This window comes from Trichinella spiralis (genome assembly GCF_000181795.1).
Source record: "Trichinella spiralis strain ISS 195 chromosome Unknown Scfld5, whole genome shotgun sequence".
Taxonomy (NCBI): domain Eukaryota; kingdom Metazoa; phylum Nematoda; class Enoplea; order Trichinellida; family Trichinellidae; genus Trichinella; species Trichinella spiralis.
The window spans coordinates 4,328,414-4,345,316 of NW_003526944.1; the positions used below are offsets into that span (position 1 = coordinate 4,328,414).

The 16,903-nt window shown below is 32.4% G+C and overlaps 5 protein-coding genes across 5 annotated transcripts; 3 read left to right on the forward strand and 2 right to left on the reverse strand.

The window, feature by feature from the left end:
* Positions 1-1,124: 1,124 nt before the first annotated feature.
* On the reverse strand, positions 1,125-2,001 carry Tsp_08461 (conserved hypothetical protein). The gene is given in 6 exon segments (XM_003375424.1): positions 1,125-1,266; positions 1,279-1,442; positions 1,593-1,649; positions 1,727-1,734; positions 1,819-1,862; positions 1,916-2,001. 6 exon segments carry the CDS (start codon positions 1,999-2,001, stop codon positions 1,125-1,127), a joined length of 501 nt encoding a protein of 166 aa, XP_003375472.1.
* A 689-nt stretch (positions 2,002-2,690) lies between these two features.
* Positions 2,691-3,782, forward strand: Tsp_08462 (hypothetical protein). The gene is made up of 4 exons (XM_003375425.1): positions 2,691-2,732; positions 2,897-2,973; positions 3,228-3,350; positions 3,539-3,782. Exons 1-4 carry the CDS (start codon positions 2,691-2,693, stop codon positions 3,780-3,782), a joined length of 486 nt encoding a protein of 161 aa, XP_003375473.1.
* A 1,088-nt stretch (positions 3,783-4,870) lies between these two features.
* Positions 4,871-5,532, reverse strand: Tsp_08463 (hypothetical protein). Its single transcript, XM_003375426.1, has 4 exons — positions 5,492-5,532; positions 5,170-5,278; positions 5,062-5,124; positions 4,871-4,990 (listed from the first exon to the last, which is right to left on the reverse strand). The coding sequence occupies exons 1-4, from the start codon at positions 5,530-5,532 to the stop codon at positions 4,871-4,873; spliced, it is 333 nt and encodes a 110-aa protein (XP_003375474.1).
* A 4,347-nt stretch (positions 5,533-9,879) lies between these two features.
* Tsp_08464 (hypothetical protein) lies at positions 9,880-11,432 on the forward strand. Its single transcript, XM_003375427.1, has 4 exons — positions 9,880-9,941; positions 10,453-10,502; positions 10,808-11,010; positions 11,325-11,432. The coding sequence occupies exons 1-4, from the start codon at positions 9,880-9,882 to the stop codon at positions 11,430-11,432; spliced, it is 423 nt and encodes a 140-aa protein (XP_003375475.1).
* Positions 11,433-15,976: 4,544 nt separating this feature from the next.
* On the forward strand, positions 15,977-16,388 carry Tsp_08465 (conserved hypothetical protein). The gene is made up of 3 exons (XM_003375428.1): positions 15,977-16,018; positions 16,122-16,184; positions 16,230-16,388. Exons 1-3 carry the CDS (start codon positions 15,977-15,979, stop codon positions 16,386-16,388), a joined length of 264 nt encoding a protein of 87 aa, XP_003375476.1.
* The last annotated feature ends 515 nt before the right edge of the window (positions 16,389-16,903 follow it).

Here is a 16,903-nt window from a genome sequence, read left to right on the forward strand (position 1 = left end):
CCTGCTTTAATATGTAGTTACAAGTGACGTTATTATGCCTAATTATAAAATATTATGAACGAATTTTGTGTTTACATTGTATGTTAATCATTTATTAAAAACTCTCACTGCTGAAATATGTTGTTACGAGTGACGTTATTTAAGCTAATTAAAAATTAAAATACTCAGTGCTGTATTTACGTTGCATTTTAAAATTTCTAATTAGCATATTAAAATTAATCTCATATTTAATATTTTGTTTTCCTACATGTTACGGATTAATAACAAGTCTATTTATGGTAAATTAATTCCTATTTAAAGAGAGATTAAACTTGTTGCACCTTGTCTTAGCTAATTGTTTATTTCATTTATACGAAGTTTACTTTTGCCACTGCCTAATTTAAGGAGACCCCGATTAACATTTTTATAAGTAAAAAATTTATATTCAAACAATAGATAATTCACCAATAATTAATAAATAAAATTATGCTAATTAAATGTTTACCATATTACATCCCTTTTAACTGCTTACATTACACTGTTTTAAAGTAGAAATCTACTTTGATATTACATTCTTTAATGTAAAAAACTGCTTTACACTAATCATATATTATTATCAGTATAAAATTAATGAATAATTAAAATCTTTTATAAGATGAAATGTAAATAATGAAAAATTGATAAACTTTTATGAAATTATTGAAATAATTATTGAATTTCCCCAATTATTAGATGAATGAAAATTATATTTTATGTATCATTTAAATTCCTAAATAAATAAATTAATGTATAAAATTTTAACAAATTTAAGCATTACTTAGCATGATTATATGGGAAAACTCTCGATGGAGATTAATTTCTAATGTATAATGCCTAAACTGATGAAAGGTGCAACGCCAAATGAACTAGTTAAAGGTGTGACGGCAAATCTGATGTCAATCATTGGCCAAGTGTCAGAGCCGGCGTAACAATAACACAAACGCATAGCGACGCTTACCGTTCCTCTTGGGGGAGTAACGATCACCACTAGATTGGCACTGAAACAGAGTCTCAGCACTACGTCAATTGCGAATTTGCATAACTGCCTCTAGGACAGATACGTCTTACGAATTCACATAGGTGTTGAAATCCCATTGCACAAGATTTCAAACAACGTCCATTTCCACACAAATGGACATGGTCATCTCTTTAAAACCGGTCTCTGGCCAGCACGGGACTAGGAGACTCCGCCGAGGGAAGTCCCCGTTAACGGGCAGGAGGGCGGGGGGCGGCGCGGGGGCGGTCGGGCTGAAAAAAAACCTTGCTTGAGATCTCATTGCTGGGATCCGAGCAAGGCGGCAGGCCTCTGGTACCGCAACCGGGAGAGGAAGAGGTGAGCTTTGAAAATATGGACTTTGATCATTTGATACGGTTAGGGTCGCGTCGTGCAGTGTAACCCGTCGAACTCCTGCACACCACCCTATCTCACATTCCTCCTATCCTTGCACTGCTATTCTCAAGCATTTACTTATTCTAATACTCAAACTATAGCAGTGCTAAAAACTCACTAAGCTCAAAATGTCCTTTGAAATGATCGTCAAATTATTCAATCATTTCTCTTTCCGCAAATGAACCCTAAACTCAACTCGACAAGGCATGGGACGTGAAACATGTTCAAATGCGGAAAGCCACTCAAATTAATTATAATAATACTCATGATCTACATCCAATTACTCTAATTAACAAACAATCATGCTCGATAACTTACAGCTCGAACTTATATAAATTACAGACTCAAGAACTCCTCAGTGAAGTTTAACTAATTAACCTAACTCAAAGAATTATACTTACCTAACTTACCCTTGTCTTTGGGATGTCTTCTTTTATCTTCTATTCTTCTGTATCTAAATGTAGAAGAATTAATTTAATGAAATAATGTTATAATAAATAAAAAAACAAAGCCGTTTTTTGTGGTCTTCTTCGTCTGTCATTGCATTGAAAGCGCCATTGTTCATTCGCCGCACCTCGTTCGCCTACAATCATTTGAAATGAATTTCTAGAGCAACTAATAGTAGCCTCCGGAAAATTTACATAAAGTTCATTTCCAATGATTAACAAGTATGAAACGTATTTCATTTCGTTGAACAAACATTATTTGGGCCACGCATAAGCTCAAAAGCAAACAAATTGAAATTGCATGCTAATTTTAGTTGAATCTGCACCACGCCTTTGTTTGAAAAGATAACATTTTCTATGTCTAAGAACATGCCTTCGTCATTACATAATGCGCAAATGAAGTGGGCAAATATCGTTCAACGCTGCTTTTAGTTCACAAAGTCAATATACCTTGTGAATGGCTAATATGAAAGCATAAAAGTCAGTCACTGCGCACTCAGCCGTATAAGTCGGCTTAGGTAAGTTGGATATGCTACACAGAGATGAATAAGAACAGAATCTCAACATAATATAAACAATAAGTTTGCACGCTGGTTGCGCCCCTTGAGAAGCAAAATTTACTAGATAAAAATTTTGATTTATCAAATGTTTTCATGGTGTAAAGCTTTAAAAACAATGTAGATTGATATTAAAAATAATTTCTGTATGAATACGGCATTTTTCTGTCTTGCATAATAGAAAACACTATATGCTGAATGATATTCGACCTGCTCAGTTCAAAATGAAGTGAACATCTGAAAATTGTAAACTTTATCGTCAAGTGCAATTAAATTTAGATGAATAAGGAAAATAGCGTATTGGAATGTGGATTTTTTCAAGTACTTCATCGTTTAACTATATGAAATTGAGAATTATTCTTTAAAAATATTTTATGTTTGACGCATCTTTAAAATGAAAAATGCTAAGATAATTAAATAGACGTGCATCAATGGAAAAAAATCAGGAAAATAAGTTTCAGTAATAAATTTTCACCTGAATGCAGATTGCACATTACCTTCGCTACGCACTGCCACCATTAATCGAATATGAATGGAATGAAATAATAAGTATGGATACAACGTTTGCTTTTCTCTCATTTGTGTATGACTTGTTAACCTTCTTATCAATAATTTGGTAATTCAAATAATGTATAGTACTGTATACTATACATTAATTAATTATTTTTCATGAATTTATTTTTGCAGTTTGTTTTTATTTTTATTTAATATTTTTATTTTTAATATTTATTATTTTTATAGTAAAATAATTTTTTACTTTTTTTCATTTTCTCTACTTTATTTTCTTTCTATTCTTTGTATTCTGCTCTAATGTAGGATAAAATTATCTGTAAGAATTACGTCATTAAATGAAACTTGTCTTTATTCCACTGACAACAGTGAAGCTGAGGCGCAGACTGTACCAGCTGCCAACAGTATGATTGATAGCGGCAGATTCACGTATACTTTTAATTTACTGCTTTATAATTCATGCCTAAATTCTGGGTATATTTTAATATTGTTTGTGTTTTCTTGACTTTTGTGCTGGTTTGAGCACAAGGAAATGTCCAATGATTTTCTGCCATGCTTCGCTTTCCCGCGTGTACCCAACAATAAAGTCAACTTGATTAGCAGATACAATTTTTCAGTAACCCCCACAAGTACACTTTCCTTCCATGCCTTCCCTATTTTGCACCTGTTTTCCCAACAAACTCTGCCTATTTTATCATATGCAAATTTCTAACCCACGGCGCATTGGCTGTCACTATGGCGCATTTCATTCGTCCAGCTTGCCTGTTTGTTTTATATTTAAATCGCACTCTAACACTAACAGCCTCTTCTTCAACTTCTCCACCGCCTAACTCGATTTCATCTCTGTACTCTGAACTCTGACATTCACCCACCACTCCTCCAACCTCTTCCCTCATAGCCTCGTTTATTCGATTTTTTATAAAAATTGCTGCAGGAAATGTTGCTCTTAGCTGTTTTCTCTGATTTTGTGATTCTTACTTACCTGGCATTATAACCATCTGATTGTGCTCTGAAATGGCGCGATGAGTAGCACTTACAGATGTTGAGGATGATGCAAGGTAAAATATCCTGTCTTCTGAAATCTTGTGCCGTCGAACAACACTTTACCAGCAGAAAATCAATTATGGAGCAGGAATGAAAACAAACGTGCGTATTTAGAGCATTGTGAGAGGAAATTATATCCCTTCATTTAATTTCAAATATACAGAGGCATTTGAATTATGGAGAAGTGCGGACATAGTATACACGAGATTTATCATTTACGTGTTATTTTACATGACAGTCTTTGATGAACAAAATAGTACCGTTTTTTCATTTAAACAAAATTATAATGAAAATCACGCGATAGAATAACTTGAAAATTTATTATTACAATTTAATTTCAAATGAACGACACGTTTCGATCCCAAATGAAACTGAATTTGAATATTACGCGGTTTATTTGAATGGAAAAGTTAGAAGGAATGTAAGCATTAGTTCGCTCAGTCGTTCGTCTGTCATGGTAGTCAGGAAATAATTTTCAAGACTTATCTGTGCAGTATAGCTTCGTTCTGCGGTCGCTGGTCGAAAATCTGTAGGGGTAAGGACACGTTCAAGTAATTACTTTTTGGGTACAATGCTAGAGCATCAAGCGCACTGATTGGCAATCTTAAAGAAGTACGCTTTCCCATTTTTACCTCCAGAGTGTAATTTCACACTTAAGTACCTTACTTTAGTCGTCGATATATTTTTAATAGGTGACCATGGAATTTTTTAATGGACTTATCATACTGATCAAAATTGAGGTATGAGGGCACTTAATCGCATAGCATTATTGAAGTGTTCAATAAATTACTAGTAGAAGTACTGAATAACGTTCTGCATAAAGGTGTCCACACCGTCAGTCGACGAGTTTTTATTTCGAATGTTCGATCTGTTCATCTGCTTGAATATATTTCGAGAAGGGGGTATTAAATCACCATACAGCGTTTTCGCTGAATTCCAAATCTCACAAAAACACTCCCCGAATTTAGTCCGCCACTTCCAAAATTCAACTTATCACAACATTGCAACAGATCAAAGCAAGAAGCCTGAAGAATTTTTGGAAGCAGTAAAATTAACAAAAGCACTTTGTTAAGAGCCGTCAACGAAATAACAAAACTGCCTCGACATGCTGCAACTCATAACTGCTCTGCATAAGAGGCAGCGCTGTTGTGTTTCCACTCTATAATATGCTGCAAAGCCTCAACTAATGTACGGTACAAATGACCCACCTCGTTCCACAAAGCATGTCAAGGTAGCCGTATTTTCGGTTCTTAAGCTTACATTCCGCATTCAGCTTTTCTAAAGCTTTAAGCGCTGTAGGTCCTATGAAGGATCTTTTGAAAAACAAACTGACTTCTGAATGCACTTCATAACTGTTGCAAATGGCTTCAAAATCAGAAGACTTAGTAATGCCGAAACTCAACAGTGTCGACTTAATGATGCCGAAATAGTGATTTTTGTAACCTTTTTTTGTATCTTCAACTATTGAGACCAAATTGAAAACTTGCAGCGACAACCAAACACTGCATGATTGCAAACGCATTCACTGCCGTGTTGCTATTTGGCCATAGTGTTGTAAGTGGTGCATTTTTCTGTAATAATGAATGCGCGAATATGACTGCTTTGCTTATGCAATATCTATATCTTCTGCTTTCATCAATCGTAGAAATGAGGCTACTATTAAGTTGCTAGTGAACTGTAGATTATCAATTATTTCAGATTAACACTTGTATGATGCATTGCAGGTTGGTATTAGTGAGAGTTGCACAAAATTTTCCCAATGAGGGAGGGGCTGCCTAAGACCCCCCTATCAACGATACTGTTCACATACCATAATTTATTTGCAGGGAAGTAGTTAGTCTTAATTTTTCACTTTGAATGTTATATATTTGTCTAATTTTTCAAAATTTGAAAATGAGTGAAATGCAGGTAAAACAATGTCTTTTACTTACACGTTGTCTTTCTTTCTCTGTCAGAGCAACGTATGCGTTTCCCACACATACTAATCTAGAAAATTAATTAGAAATTAGAAATTAATAAATAAATAAATTACATGAATTTTAATATTTCTATCATGCACTGTTATCTAAAGTGCGGAACAATGCAAATAGTATGAAAATTTATTCCATCAAGTTCAATTAGTATATTAGTAATTCGATTAGTAGGAAAAAAATCGAAATTGTTATTCTTGAAACTCCACTCCATGCGTAATATTCTATGTAACCATAAAAGCTTTAGGCGGACAATAAATAGCTATCAAAGAAAACAGGAAGAAGTTAATTAATGAACAATGTAATTTTATTTCAAACATTCGCTGAAGAATCCCCAAAAGAAATTCCATTTTTCATGCCTATTACTGTAAATTAATTTCGCTCTAACATGCAAGCATAGAATGAATGTTAGTAAAAGAAAATAGAAATCTGTTAGTTATAAGCTGGCATATTGATGAATATGTACAAATATGACATACTTGCAGATAACGTGACATCAAATATGAAGCATAGCTTATTTGAATGACAGATGATTTGGAGGAGAAGAATTAAAAACGCTGCTTGCCTGATGCCCATCACATGAATAGAATTAATAGCCGACCATAGAGGGCACAATGTGAAAAGTTGTACATGAGCAGGTCTACAATTTAAATAGCATATCACGCTGCCTTTAGTGTAGTAAAAGCGTAAAGACCTAATAATAATGGAGTAATAATGGAAAATCCGAGGTAAGAAATATTTTAATTACTCATGACCGTTTTTCAAATGCCTATTTTTCAGTGTAAGACTAAAACTGTTTCAAATGAATTCTATGTAACAACTCATTCGACACATCTCAGACAAATTATTTATTCAATTACTTTGATGTGCAATCAGAATTTATTCCTCCTACGAACTGCAACACTAAAAGTGCATCTCCAGCAAGAGCACAGAAGGATTCAACGAAATAAATCTATATTCATATAGGCACATGTTGGGTATTAATGAAGAATGGAAATAATAGTAATGATGATATTACGCATTCCACGACACGAATTGATTGTTTATCAAACGCAAAGGACACTTTGAATGTATACCTTTAAGGCCATCAAGCATTAATGAATATTAACAACAGTTTTGGGATGAATTTATTCAGATTTATTACAAACAGAAAGCATTTACCATTTCATTGGCGTTGCGATCAATTTTCAAGAACAATTTTGAAAACAGTTGGTATTGTACATAAAGGAGGAAAACCTGCATTTCCAAAAGCCGCAAAATATTGCAAAAAAGTGTCCAGTTTAAGAAAATACCCTGTTTTTAATTATGAACTAACATAACATCTTTCATGTACGTTAAATTACCAAAAATATCAAAACCTGGAAATGTGCCAAAGTTATAAGCCATTTATTCTGAAACTGCTGGGTAGCCTTTGCTCAAATGTCACACGGTACGCTGAGATAAAATACATTTAATGCACTGAAAAGGTTAAAGTTAAGGGCGATACAGAAGAAGCATCAGTTATATTGGAAACCGGAGGAAAGGAACCACTAGTTACGTGACTTTTATCAATACGCTGATGGGGCCTCAGTAACCCACCATAGGAAAGAAAGTGTGCTGGGGTAGTCAATGAAGCTGCACAGAACCATTGGTACAGGAATCATAGTTAAACTATTGGACAAAATGTCGGATAATACAGAGGTAGGGTATTTAGCAAGTTTCTCATGGATTCCTCAGAACATTCATCTTGCACTGTATTGTTCACACTCTATTTGTGATTAATAGGTTGTTTGATTGCAATCATATATGAACGTAACAGAAGCATAGGAGTGACGCAACACTTACTTTGAAACTGAAGATTGTATTGAGGAGAAGTGCTAAACGCGCTTCTTGGCTGTTGCTCTACACGCTAATAAACCACATAACCATGAGGATGACATATCAAGCTTGTTCAGCGCCAACAGCAGGTAATTAGAATATGACATTCCCTCTGTTGAAATCACTTCACTTTTAATTTTGAAAGCGTAATGACATCATTAAAGTTCCAAATTTTTACTAATTATAAAGGTAATTACGTTTGTATTCAACCCTTATGGAATATGACGCAATGTGACAGATCAATTTACTTTCGAGTGTTGATTTGAAGATCTGTTACTGTTCAAGAATGTAAATGAACGGAAATTAAATTTACCAAACAAGTAAAATATTGTACCAAGCTGCTCATTTCTAATGCATACTTAACTAATATGTTGCGTATTCTGAAAATCACGCAGACTTGTGCTGTTTCGAGAAAGTCAGAAAATTTTGGAAAACGGATTTTCGAATAATGTTTCGCCGTTTGAAGCAAAATAACAAAGGCTGTAATAGCCCGAGAAATTCACAAAAGGTGGATAAATCGATTTACTGTAAAATGCTATGAATAGAACGAAACAAATAAGAAAGGAGCAACAAACTTCGATTCACTATTCCTTGTTGCGTATTTCTCGTAATCTAGACTTGGAAATGGAAATAAAATGGATTATAAATGGGAAAGAAAATTAGAGAAACAAAATATGTAGAATAAATACATATGCAAGGAAAGTCATATTGTGAAAAGGTTTACAAAACAATAAATATTTGAGCAAAAAAAAATCATCTCATTTAACTAAAATTTCTTCTTGACTTTTCTTTATCGCTACAGCATTCTTAAACTATAAAATTTTTTAAACGTAATTTCTTCAATTAATTGCGCTTCTGAAATGAGAATAAGTCAACATGAAGAGATGGGAATGCAAATTTGATGAAACGTTTCATTTATTCCTTTTATAAACCTTAAACTTGTAAACCAAGTATTTAATCAAATTTCTCAAAATATCAGTGACTGCGTACTATTATAAATTTATGGACGTCTATCCGGTGCAGTACTGCTTTAAATTTTTGCAAATGCAATGTATAAGTAGCTGCGCTTTTCCAGCATCATTACATTATTTTTACTGAACTCTATAGTGTATATCTCAATCGATTGGGAAAACTACCATCGATAGGAACATTTAATTGTTACCGATTTTTTATTTCTTTACTTTCATTACTATTTTTTGCAATTGTTATCGCAAACCACTACATTAAAAGCACATTTTTACGTGTGGTATTTAGCTTCAATGGCAAACTGAAAATGAATTCAAAGAAGGACAAGTTTGGCATCAATCAGAAGCGAGTTGAATAAAAGTCACAGCATTCCATGCAATAAATATTTTTTTCAAAAAAATTGAAGCATCCAAGGCGTACGGTATGACAATCAGGTATTAATCAATGTTGAAGGTAAATAACGTTGAAAATTCCACCAAACTGAGTGAACTGATAAAATATACAACCAGAAACTGAGTACGCTGAATGATATATTTCCATTTCAACTTGTTTTGAAACAAATTACATCGAATTAATCAAAATCAGCTGCAAATGAAGGAAAAATGGAATGCGAAAGCAAGTAGAATATTCCACGAGACTGTTCATTTTGAATGCATACATTCTTCAAAAGCCCAAAATGTTATGTTTTCTGTAATTCACGCATTCTTGTTCCATTTCGAGGAAGCTACTGATGGAGAATTCTCATACGTATTAAAATAGACACTGGGAGAAATTTAGAGGCCATTTATGCCAAACCTAATGGGCAGATTGCGATGAATCTCGCCCTAACATTATTCCTTATCAATGTAAACATCCACCTATCAAAAAAAGTAGAAATTTCGCAGTTTATCGCAAAACAATAGAACCAGAAAAATGTGATTTTAATGGGAATGGAAAGAAGAGAAATAAAATGTACGAAATAAATAGGGATGCATAAATTGTTATTGTGCATAACTTTACCTCGAAAGAATAATAGTTTTTACCAAAAGTATTTTCAAATTTGATTAACATTTGTTCCTCATTTTTGCTTAGAGATTACTGCATCGCTGATGCTTTAATTTTCATTTTTCAAAATTTTATTGATGGATTGGGCTGCAGATTTAAGAATTACTCAAAATAACAAAATTGGACAAGAATATTCATCGTAGATTACATTATTTCTACTGTAAATTTGAAATTTCTTTTCTAATTAGTTCACTAGCTTATACATTTAATCATATATTGCATATTATTGAAAAAATATGCACATTTAGCTCACATAATAATGTTCCCACTTAATTTCTTACTAAGAGGAAAGAGGTTGATTGAAGTCATTCAAACATAATCAGATCGGGAGTTCAGTAATGAAATGTAACCTACCTTGTAATTGTAGATGATACTGAGGAGAGTTGAACGCGCTTCATGATGGCTATTTTACACACTAATAAACTGAATAACCATTGGGATAACATTCTTGAAAGTGGGTCAAGTTGAAGTCTGAGGAAGTAGAATGTGCCATAGCTTGTAGTGGAATAATTTCAGTTTTAGTCAGTAATAGCATAATGACATAGTTACAAAGGCAATGTTTACTTATATATGAAACTTATTACGTTTTTATTCAAACTCAATGTTATATAATAATACATGAATGTAAATCTATTCATTTACGAATGTAGATTTGAAAACTCATGGAAATCTCATCATAAACCTGTTGCTGTTCATGAACGTAGGTGTAGAAAAACTGGATTGCCCAAAATTGAAAAATAATAAAATTTTTGTTCTGAAAAAATATAGTTCTCAATTTTACTATTTAATTTTGCAAAACTATTTAATTTGGGGAAAATAACAAATTGTGGTTGCGCATGATGATAATTTGCGAATGGCAGATATCCTGTGTATCAACATAGGCAGTGTAAAAATTTCAAAGGGTATTTATTGCACATTTACAAAGTTGTTTTAAATGAAACTTTGAAAAACACACTGATCTGACGATGTCGATCGATATCAATGAAAAAATTTCAAAATTTCAAGAAACGTTTATCCCAGTATTTCGCAAAACAACAAAGGCTAATGCCAATGAAATTAAGGAAATTTTTGGATTAAGCGATTCCCTATTGAAATTACAAGATCGATCAGAACAAATTACAAAACAACAGCAACCGTGTCCTAGCCGTTCCATGTTCACCATTTGTCGAGATATTTCTTTGAAACGGGAAACTAAAAATGAGAAATTAGTAAATAGGAGGAATTGTAAGGAGAAAAAAACGAGAAATAAAATATACGGAATAAATAAGTGTGCAAGGAAAATGATTTTGTGAAGATTTATCGCAATCGCTAACAAAATTGAGCGAACAGTAGTATCTTGATCAAACAAAATTTGTTCCTGATTGTTCTTTATCGCTTACAGCATCATTAAACCTTATAATTTTTTAAACGTAATTTATTTCATTATTTGAGCTTCTGAAATGAAAATTATTCCAGCATAAGAGATGGGAATAGATATTTTATACAATATTGCATTTCTTTCTTTTATAAATATCAAATTTAGAACCAGATATTTCATCGAATTTCTCAAACAGTCATCGATTGTGCATTATTCAACAGTATAAAAATTTATCCTGCGCCGCACTGCTTTAAATTATTATGCAATGAATAATTCGCTGTGCTTTCCTAGCAAAATTCCATTACTTTTACTGAAATTTAAAGTGGGTATCTTAAACGAATGGTAAAATATCATGGATGGGGACATTTAATTTTAATTAATTCTTAACTTATTTACTTTTATTACAATTTCATACAATTGTTATTGCAAACTGCCACATTAAAACCAGATTTTCACATGTGGCACTTAGCAACAACTGAAAAGCGAAATGGAATTCAAAGAAGGACATATTTGGTATCAATCAGAAGACCTTTAAATAACATGAATTATGAAATACACGTTATCAATTGAAATGAACAATTTTTTTGCACAAAATGTTTTTGCACAAAATTAAACATGCAGGGCGTACGTTATGACATTCAAGTATTAATCATTGTTGATGGAAAATAACGTTGAACTTTCATTTGAATCACGCATTATAGAAGAGAAATTAATAGAAAATGTGTATGTTGAACGATTTATTTCCATTTTAGCTTGTTCTAAAACAGGTCTCAATGAATTAATCAAAACAGACTGAAAATGAAGGAAAAATGGATTGCTCAAACAACTAAAATATTGCACAAGGTAGCTAAGTTTGAATACACAGCCTAATCAATTGTTAAGAATGTTACGTCTGATGAAATTCTTGCATCCTAGTACCTGTTTGAGGAAGTTACAGATGGGCAACTTTCCTATGTATAAAGATAGGCGCAATGCGCTAACTCAACAGACCATTTATTCCAAAATTAATTGGCACATTTCACTGAAATTCTCTACAACGCTATTATTTATCATTGTGAACAACCATCATTCAAAAATAGTAGAAATTACGGCAAATAATCATTGGCCATTTTTCACAAAACGGAGATGGCAGAAAAATGCGATATTAGTGTGAATGTAAAGAAGAGAAATAAAATATACAGAATAAATAACTATACAAGGAAAACAATTTTGTGAAGATTTATTCAAAATGTTTAAAGAATTGAGGGAAGGGAAGTGCCTTCTTCAAATAAAATTTGTTCTTGACTTTCGTTTATCCGTTACAGCATCCTTAAAATTTTAAATTTTTTCAAACGCAATTGTTCGCGTGAGTACAATTCTCAAATAGGAATTAGTCAGAATGATGAGAGAAGAATACAATTCTGACGCAATATTCACTTTCTCTCTTCTATAAATGTAAAATCTGCTAGCCAGATAATTTATAATATATTTCATAAAATTATCGAATGTGAATTATTGAAAATTTATGTACCTTTTTGCTGCGCATTGCTGCCATTAATTATCAGAAAAGCAAATAATTATTGGTTCCTGTTTTCTGAGATTGTCATTGGTTGTTCTGTATTTGTAAGTGAATATATGCAAATAAAAGGAAAAATACCATGCAAGGAGACATTCAATTGTGCGAAAGTGTTAATTCCTTTATTTTTATTGCTTTTCCAATTATGTTTTACGCAAACTACTTCATTTACAGTTCATTTTCTTACGCGGGATTCAAGTAAGGTTGGAAAGCGACAGTACACTCAAAGAGATATAATTTTAATATCATTGAAAAGAACATTGGATAATAAAGATGATCTACCGCATAGTAATGCGTTTTGGAGACATGCGTAGACAGTTTTATAAAATAAAATGGATATGCAAAGCATGCGGTAGAACAATCAGGTATTAATCAATGTGAAAGAGAAATAACGTTGGACATTGATATCAATGGTGCATTATAATGAGATAAATTAATATAAAGTTAGTATATCAAATGTCCTATGTCCATTTCCTTCTGATTGTAAGCAAATTCCATCAAATTCATCAAAATGGCCTAAAATTAAAGGAAACTTCGATCACTGAAAATCGAGACATCGTGCGAGGCATAAAATTTTGAATAATTTCTTTATTGAAATAGTAAGGCTGTTTCATTTGGGGAAACTCACGAATCCTGGTTACGTTGAAAGAAACTTACATATTGGTGAACTCTCTGTGTAGTGACAGTCAATGTACCTACTTTAGAAGCGATTTATTCCACCAGCTCGAGGTTGCTTTCCATGAAACTTTGCAAAAAAATTTAATCTCTCGTATGTATCAATGTGGGAAGGAACATGCACACATTGCAAAACAGCTTTTTTCAGCATCCAAAACAGCAAAGCCTGTTTAGTCCAGGAAATATTGATTTCTATATAAAAATCTTTCAAACAAGTGATATAGATGAATCTTAGGAAATGCAAAATGTATTACCACATTTCTCGCACAATTCCTAGAAGCATACTTTTCGATATTTTGCTGCAAATGAGGTAGAAAATTTGGATGTTAAATGGTAATAAAAAAATAAAATGCATGCAATTGATAGTCATACACAGAAGTGGCTTTAATTAAAATGTACTTCGCCGCTGTCAATGGTTTCCGCAATAAGGATGCTCTTTGTAGTAACAGAAGAATATGCAATTTGTACTTGATTTCTATTTACATAATGCAGGTTGCATGAATTTCAGATGTTTTATTTGAGCTACTGCAGTCAATGATAACGATTTACAATTACTGTACAATGAAATTTACGAGTTTTTTATTGAGCATTTATTGCAACGTAATATTTCTTACATAAATCATATTTTCTAAAATGAGATTTTAACTAAGTTGCTGCGTAGCGCAACGAGATTTTCATTAGTTTGTATAGTTGATTACATAAAAAATATTCTCCATCCAGACGGTGAAGCTGATCTGAAGCTGAAATCCATTAATTTGGAACTAACATATTGTCTGTAGTGATATCTACGAAGAACGTTAGTACAATTGTAAAAATGACTTACCTTTCAACTACTGATGATATTGAATAGGAGACTTTATTGCAGTTCTTGAATGGTGTACATCGCACATATTACCATGAAGACTATGAATAGCTAACTGTGAAGACTACTTTTTGAAAAGTAGGTCAAGCTCAAGGAAGTATTTATAGTCATAATATTCAACGTAGAATAATCTGACCTAATCTTTGGTGATGTAAATTCATTTTTGCTCTGTTACAGCGTAATGGTATAGCAACATTATGGTGAACTTTATTAATTGCTGAAAGTTATTACGATTTCATTAAGTTTAATAAAGTATTTTATGTAGAATGTAGAACAATTCCCTTTTGAGTCATGAATGCTTATCAGACTCTTCTTGATCTTCGTTAATCTAATTTCCTTTCCATTTCTGTTGTGTTATTATGATTTAAATCAATGTTCATCCATAACTGTTTTATGGATTTGTCAGTGATTTTGTTTCAAGCTGAATCGCCGCCTTTTGTACAACTGAATTTGCGCACCTGAATTTCAGGGGCAGCTGAACGCTGAATATGCTGTTGATCTGAAATATTGCAAGGTTATTGTACAGCAAATTAGCAAACACATAATAAAAAGATTTTCCCCCAAAACTGATCTATTTGAAATACATTCAAAAATAGAGTAACCAACTATTATCCTTGTCGCTACAGCTGAGTCGTTCAGAAAAGCAGGGCACATTAAATAATCAATAATTCATAAATAACTTTGAAAATGCGTTTCAATATGTTTAAACAACTGATGATGATATAGAAAATATGCGTTAAAATTACGTGCAAAGTAGATTGATTATTTTGTTATTATTCTGTAAAACAATATTTTCTATTTTCCCGGCAATTGAATTGTCCCTGAAATTACATTTCTCATACAGCATCCAATGCTTCATCATTAATCGTATGCTCATAGTGGAGATTGAGTTGCTTATAAATTGCATAAAGTGAAAATTCGTGTATATCCTGCAATCATGTAAATAAATCTGTCACATTTTTGTCGCCAGTACTTCTTTCTGATGGCGCATTTGTTCACATATTGTTCATGTGGATGACAAAGAAGCTATTTGAATTCAGATAATAGAGATGGAAATATTTGAAACAGTTTGGTAAGGGTGTATGGCATATAATTTTAATAAATAGAAATTTTCTCACCAAAAAAATCTTATAATTTCAGTAAAATTGATGCTGCTTTTGTTTATGCATTAAAGCAATTCTGATAATTTTGAACATTTTTATTTAAACAATTTCATTCAATAATAACTAACAACGGTTCAGAAATATCATATATTCAAAACGATTCGTTTTGATTACAAAGTTTATTACAATGTTGCTGTTTACAATAATTTTACAGATATCAATATTGCTAAATTGGAGTTTTAGCAAATTTCTCACCAATTGGTTATTGGTTAAAAAATTGGTTAATAATACCATGATTGGTTAATAAAAACAATTAAAAAATGTGCGTCTTGAAATTAAGCTAAGCGATATATGAAAATAAATAATAGTTAACAAATGAAATTTTCAAAACATTGCATACAACGATTTTGCTGCGTCAAAGCCCACACACTGCATTATTTGAAATCTCAACCATACAGGTTTGTCCTTAGCTTAATTCAACTAGGGGATCACTTTACCCTTTCGAAGTATCCTCATACCAGACATATAAAATAGGGACCCACGGGAGACCCTGTATACCTTTTGTTTTCCATTTCTGCTTCATGTTGCCCGCATCTTCATCATTTTTCGAATCGATTAAAATATGAAACATAAAATCAAATGCTCACCTGCTAGCGCAGTAAAAGTTATAAATAACAGCTTAATTGAATGAATGAATTTGAGGAAATAAAAAATAATAAATGAAAAGCAAAGACGTTTTAAATGTTATTCCATGATCTTCATCGCAGGAGAATCGTCGTCGCACTTTCACCGCACGCCGTAGGCCAGCAATCATCGAAACTAAAGCATATGTATAGAAATGGAATAAAAATTTGCATGCATTTTCTGCTAAACAGCTTTCACCGCATCAGCACGTTGAGCAAACAGCAATCTCTTTACAGCTAATTTTGCTCGACATATTCACGTTGGGGCCTCATATAGCAGACAAGCCCGTAACTATATCCATTAGGTTGCACACTTCTTACGAGTGCACAATCCAACGAATCAACCACTAGTGGAATACGAAAGAATAGACGCTTCCACTACCGTTTGTGATGAAATAATTTTTGCATTTATAATTAATGCAAATAATTATAATTACTTTTATTTATTTTTAATGCATATTATATAATATAATATTACATTATATCTTTGAATACAGCATATTTAAAAGTAATATATTTATGAAAAATAAATTGTACAATCAAGAGCATAATTAAAATTCGCACGTCAAATTAAAATAAAACGATTGCATTTAATTAATAATTTATGATAATTGCTGTTCTGTATTGTCTATATAAGATGTTATGAAAAAGGTGTCAGTTGAAAAAACTCACATCTTCCAATTGCACCTCAAGGCATTATACAGCTGACAAGCCCTCAAAGGTGTGAGGATTGATTTTAATTTTTTGGTCTTTATGAAAGTAAGCAATCCAGGAAATCAACAAACAACAGTAGAATACGAACAAGCGGATGTTTTCACTGCCAATTAATATGAAATAATTCTTCCATTTATAATAACCCCCAGACA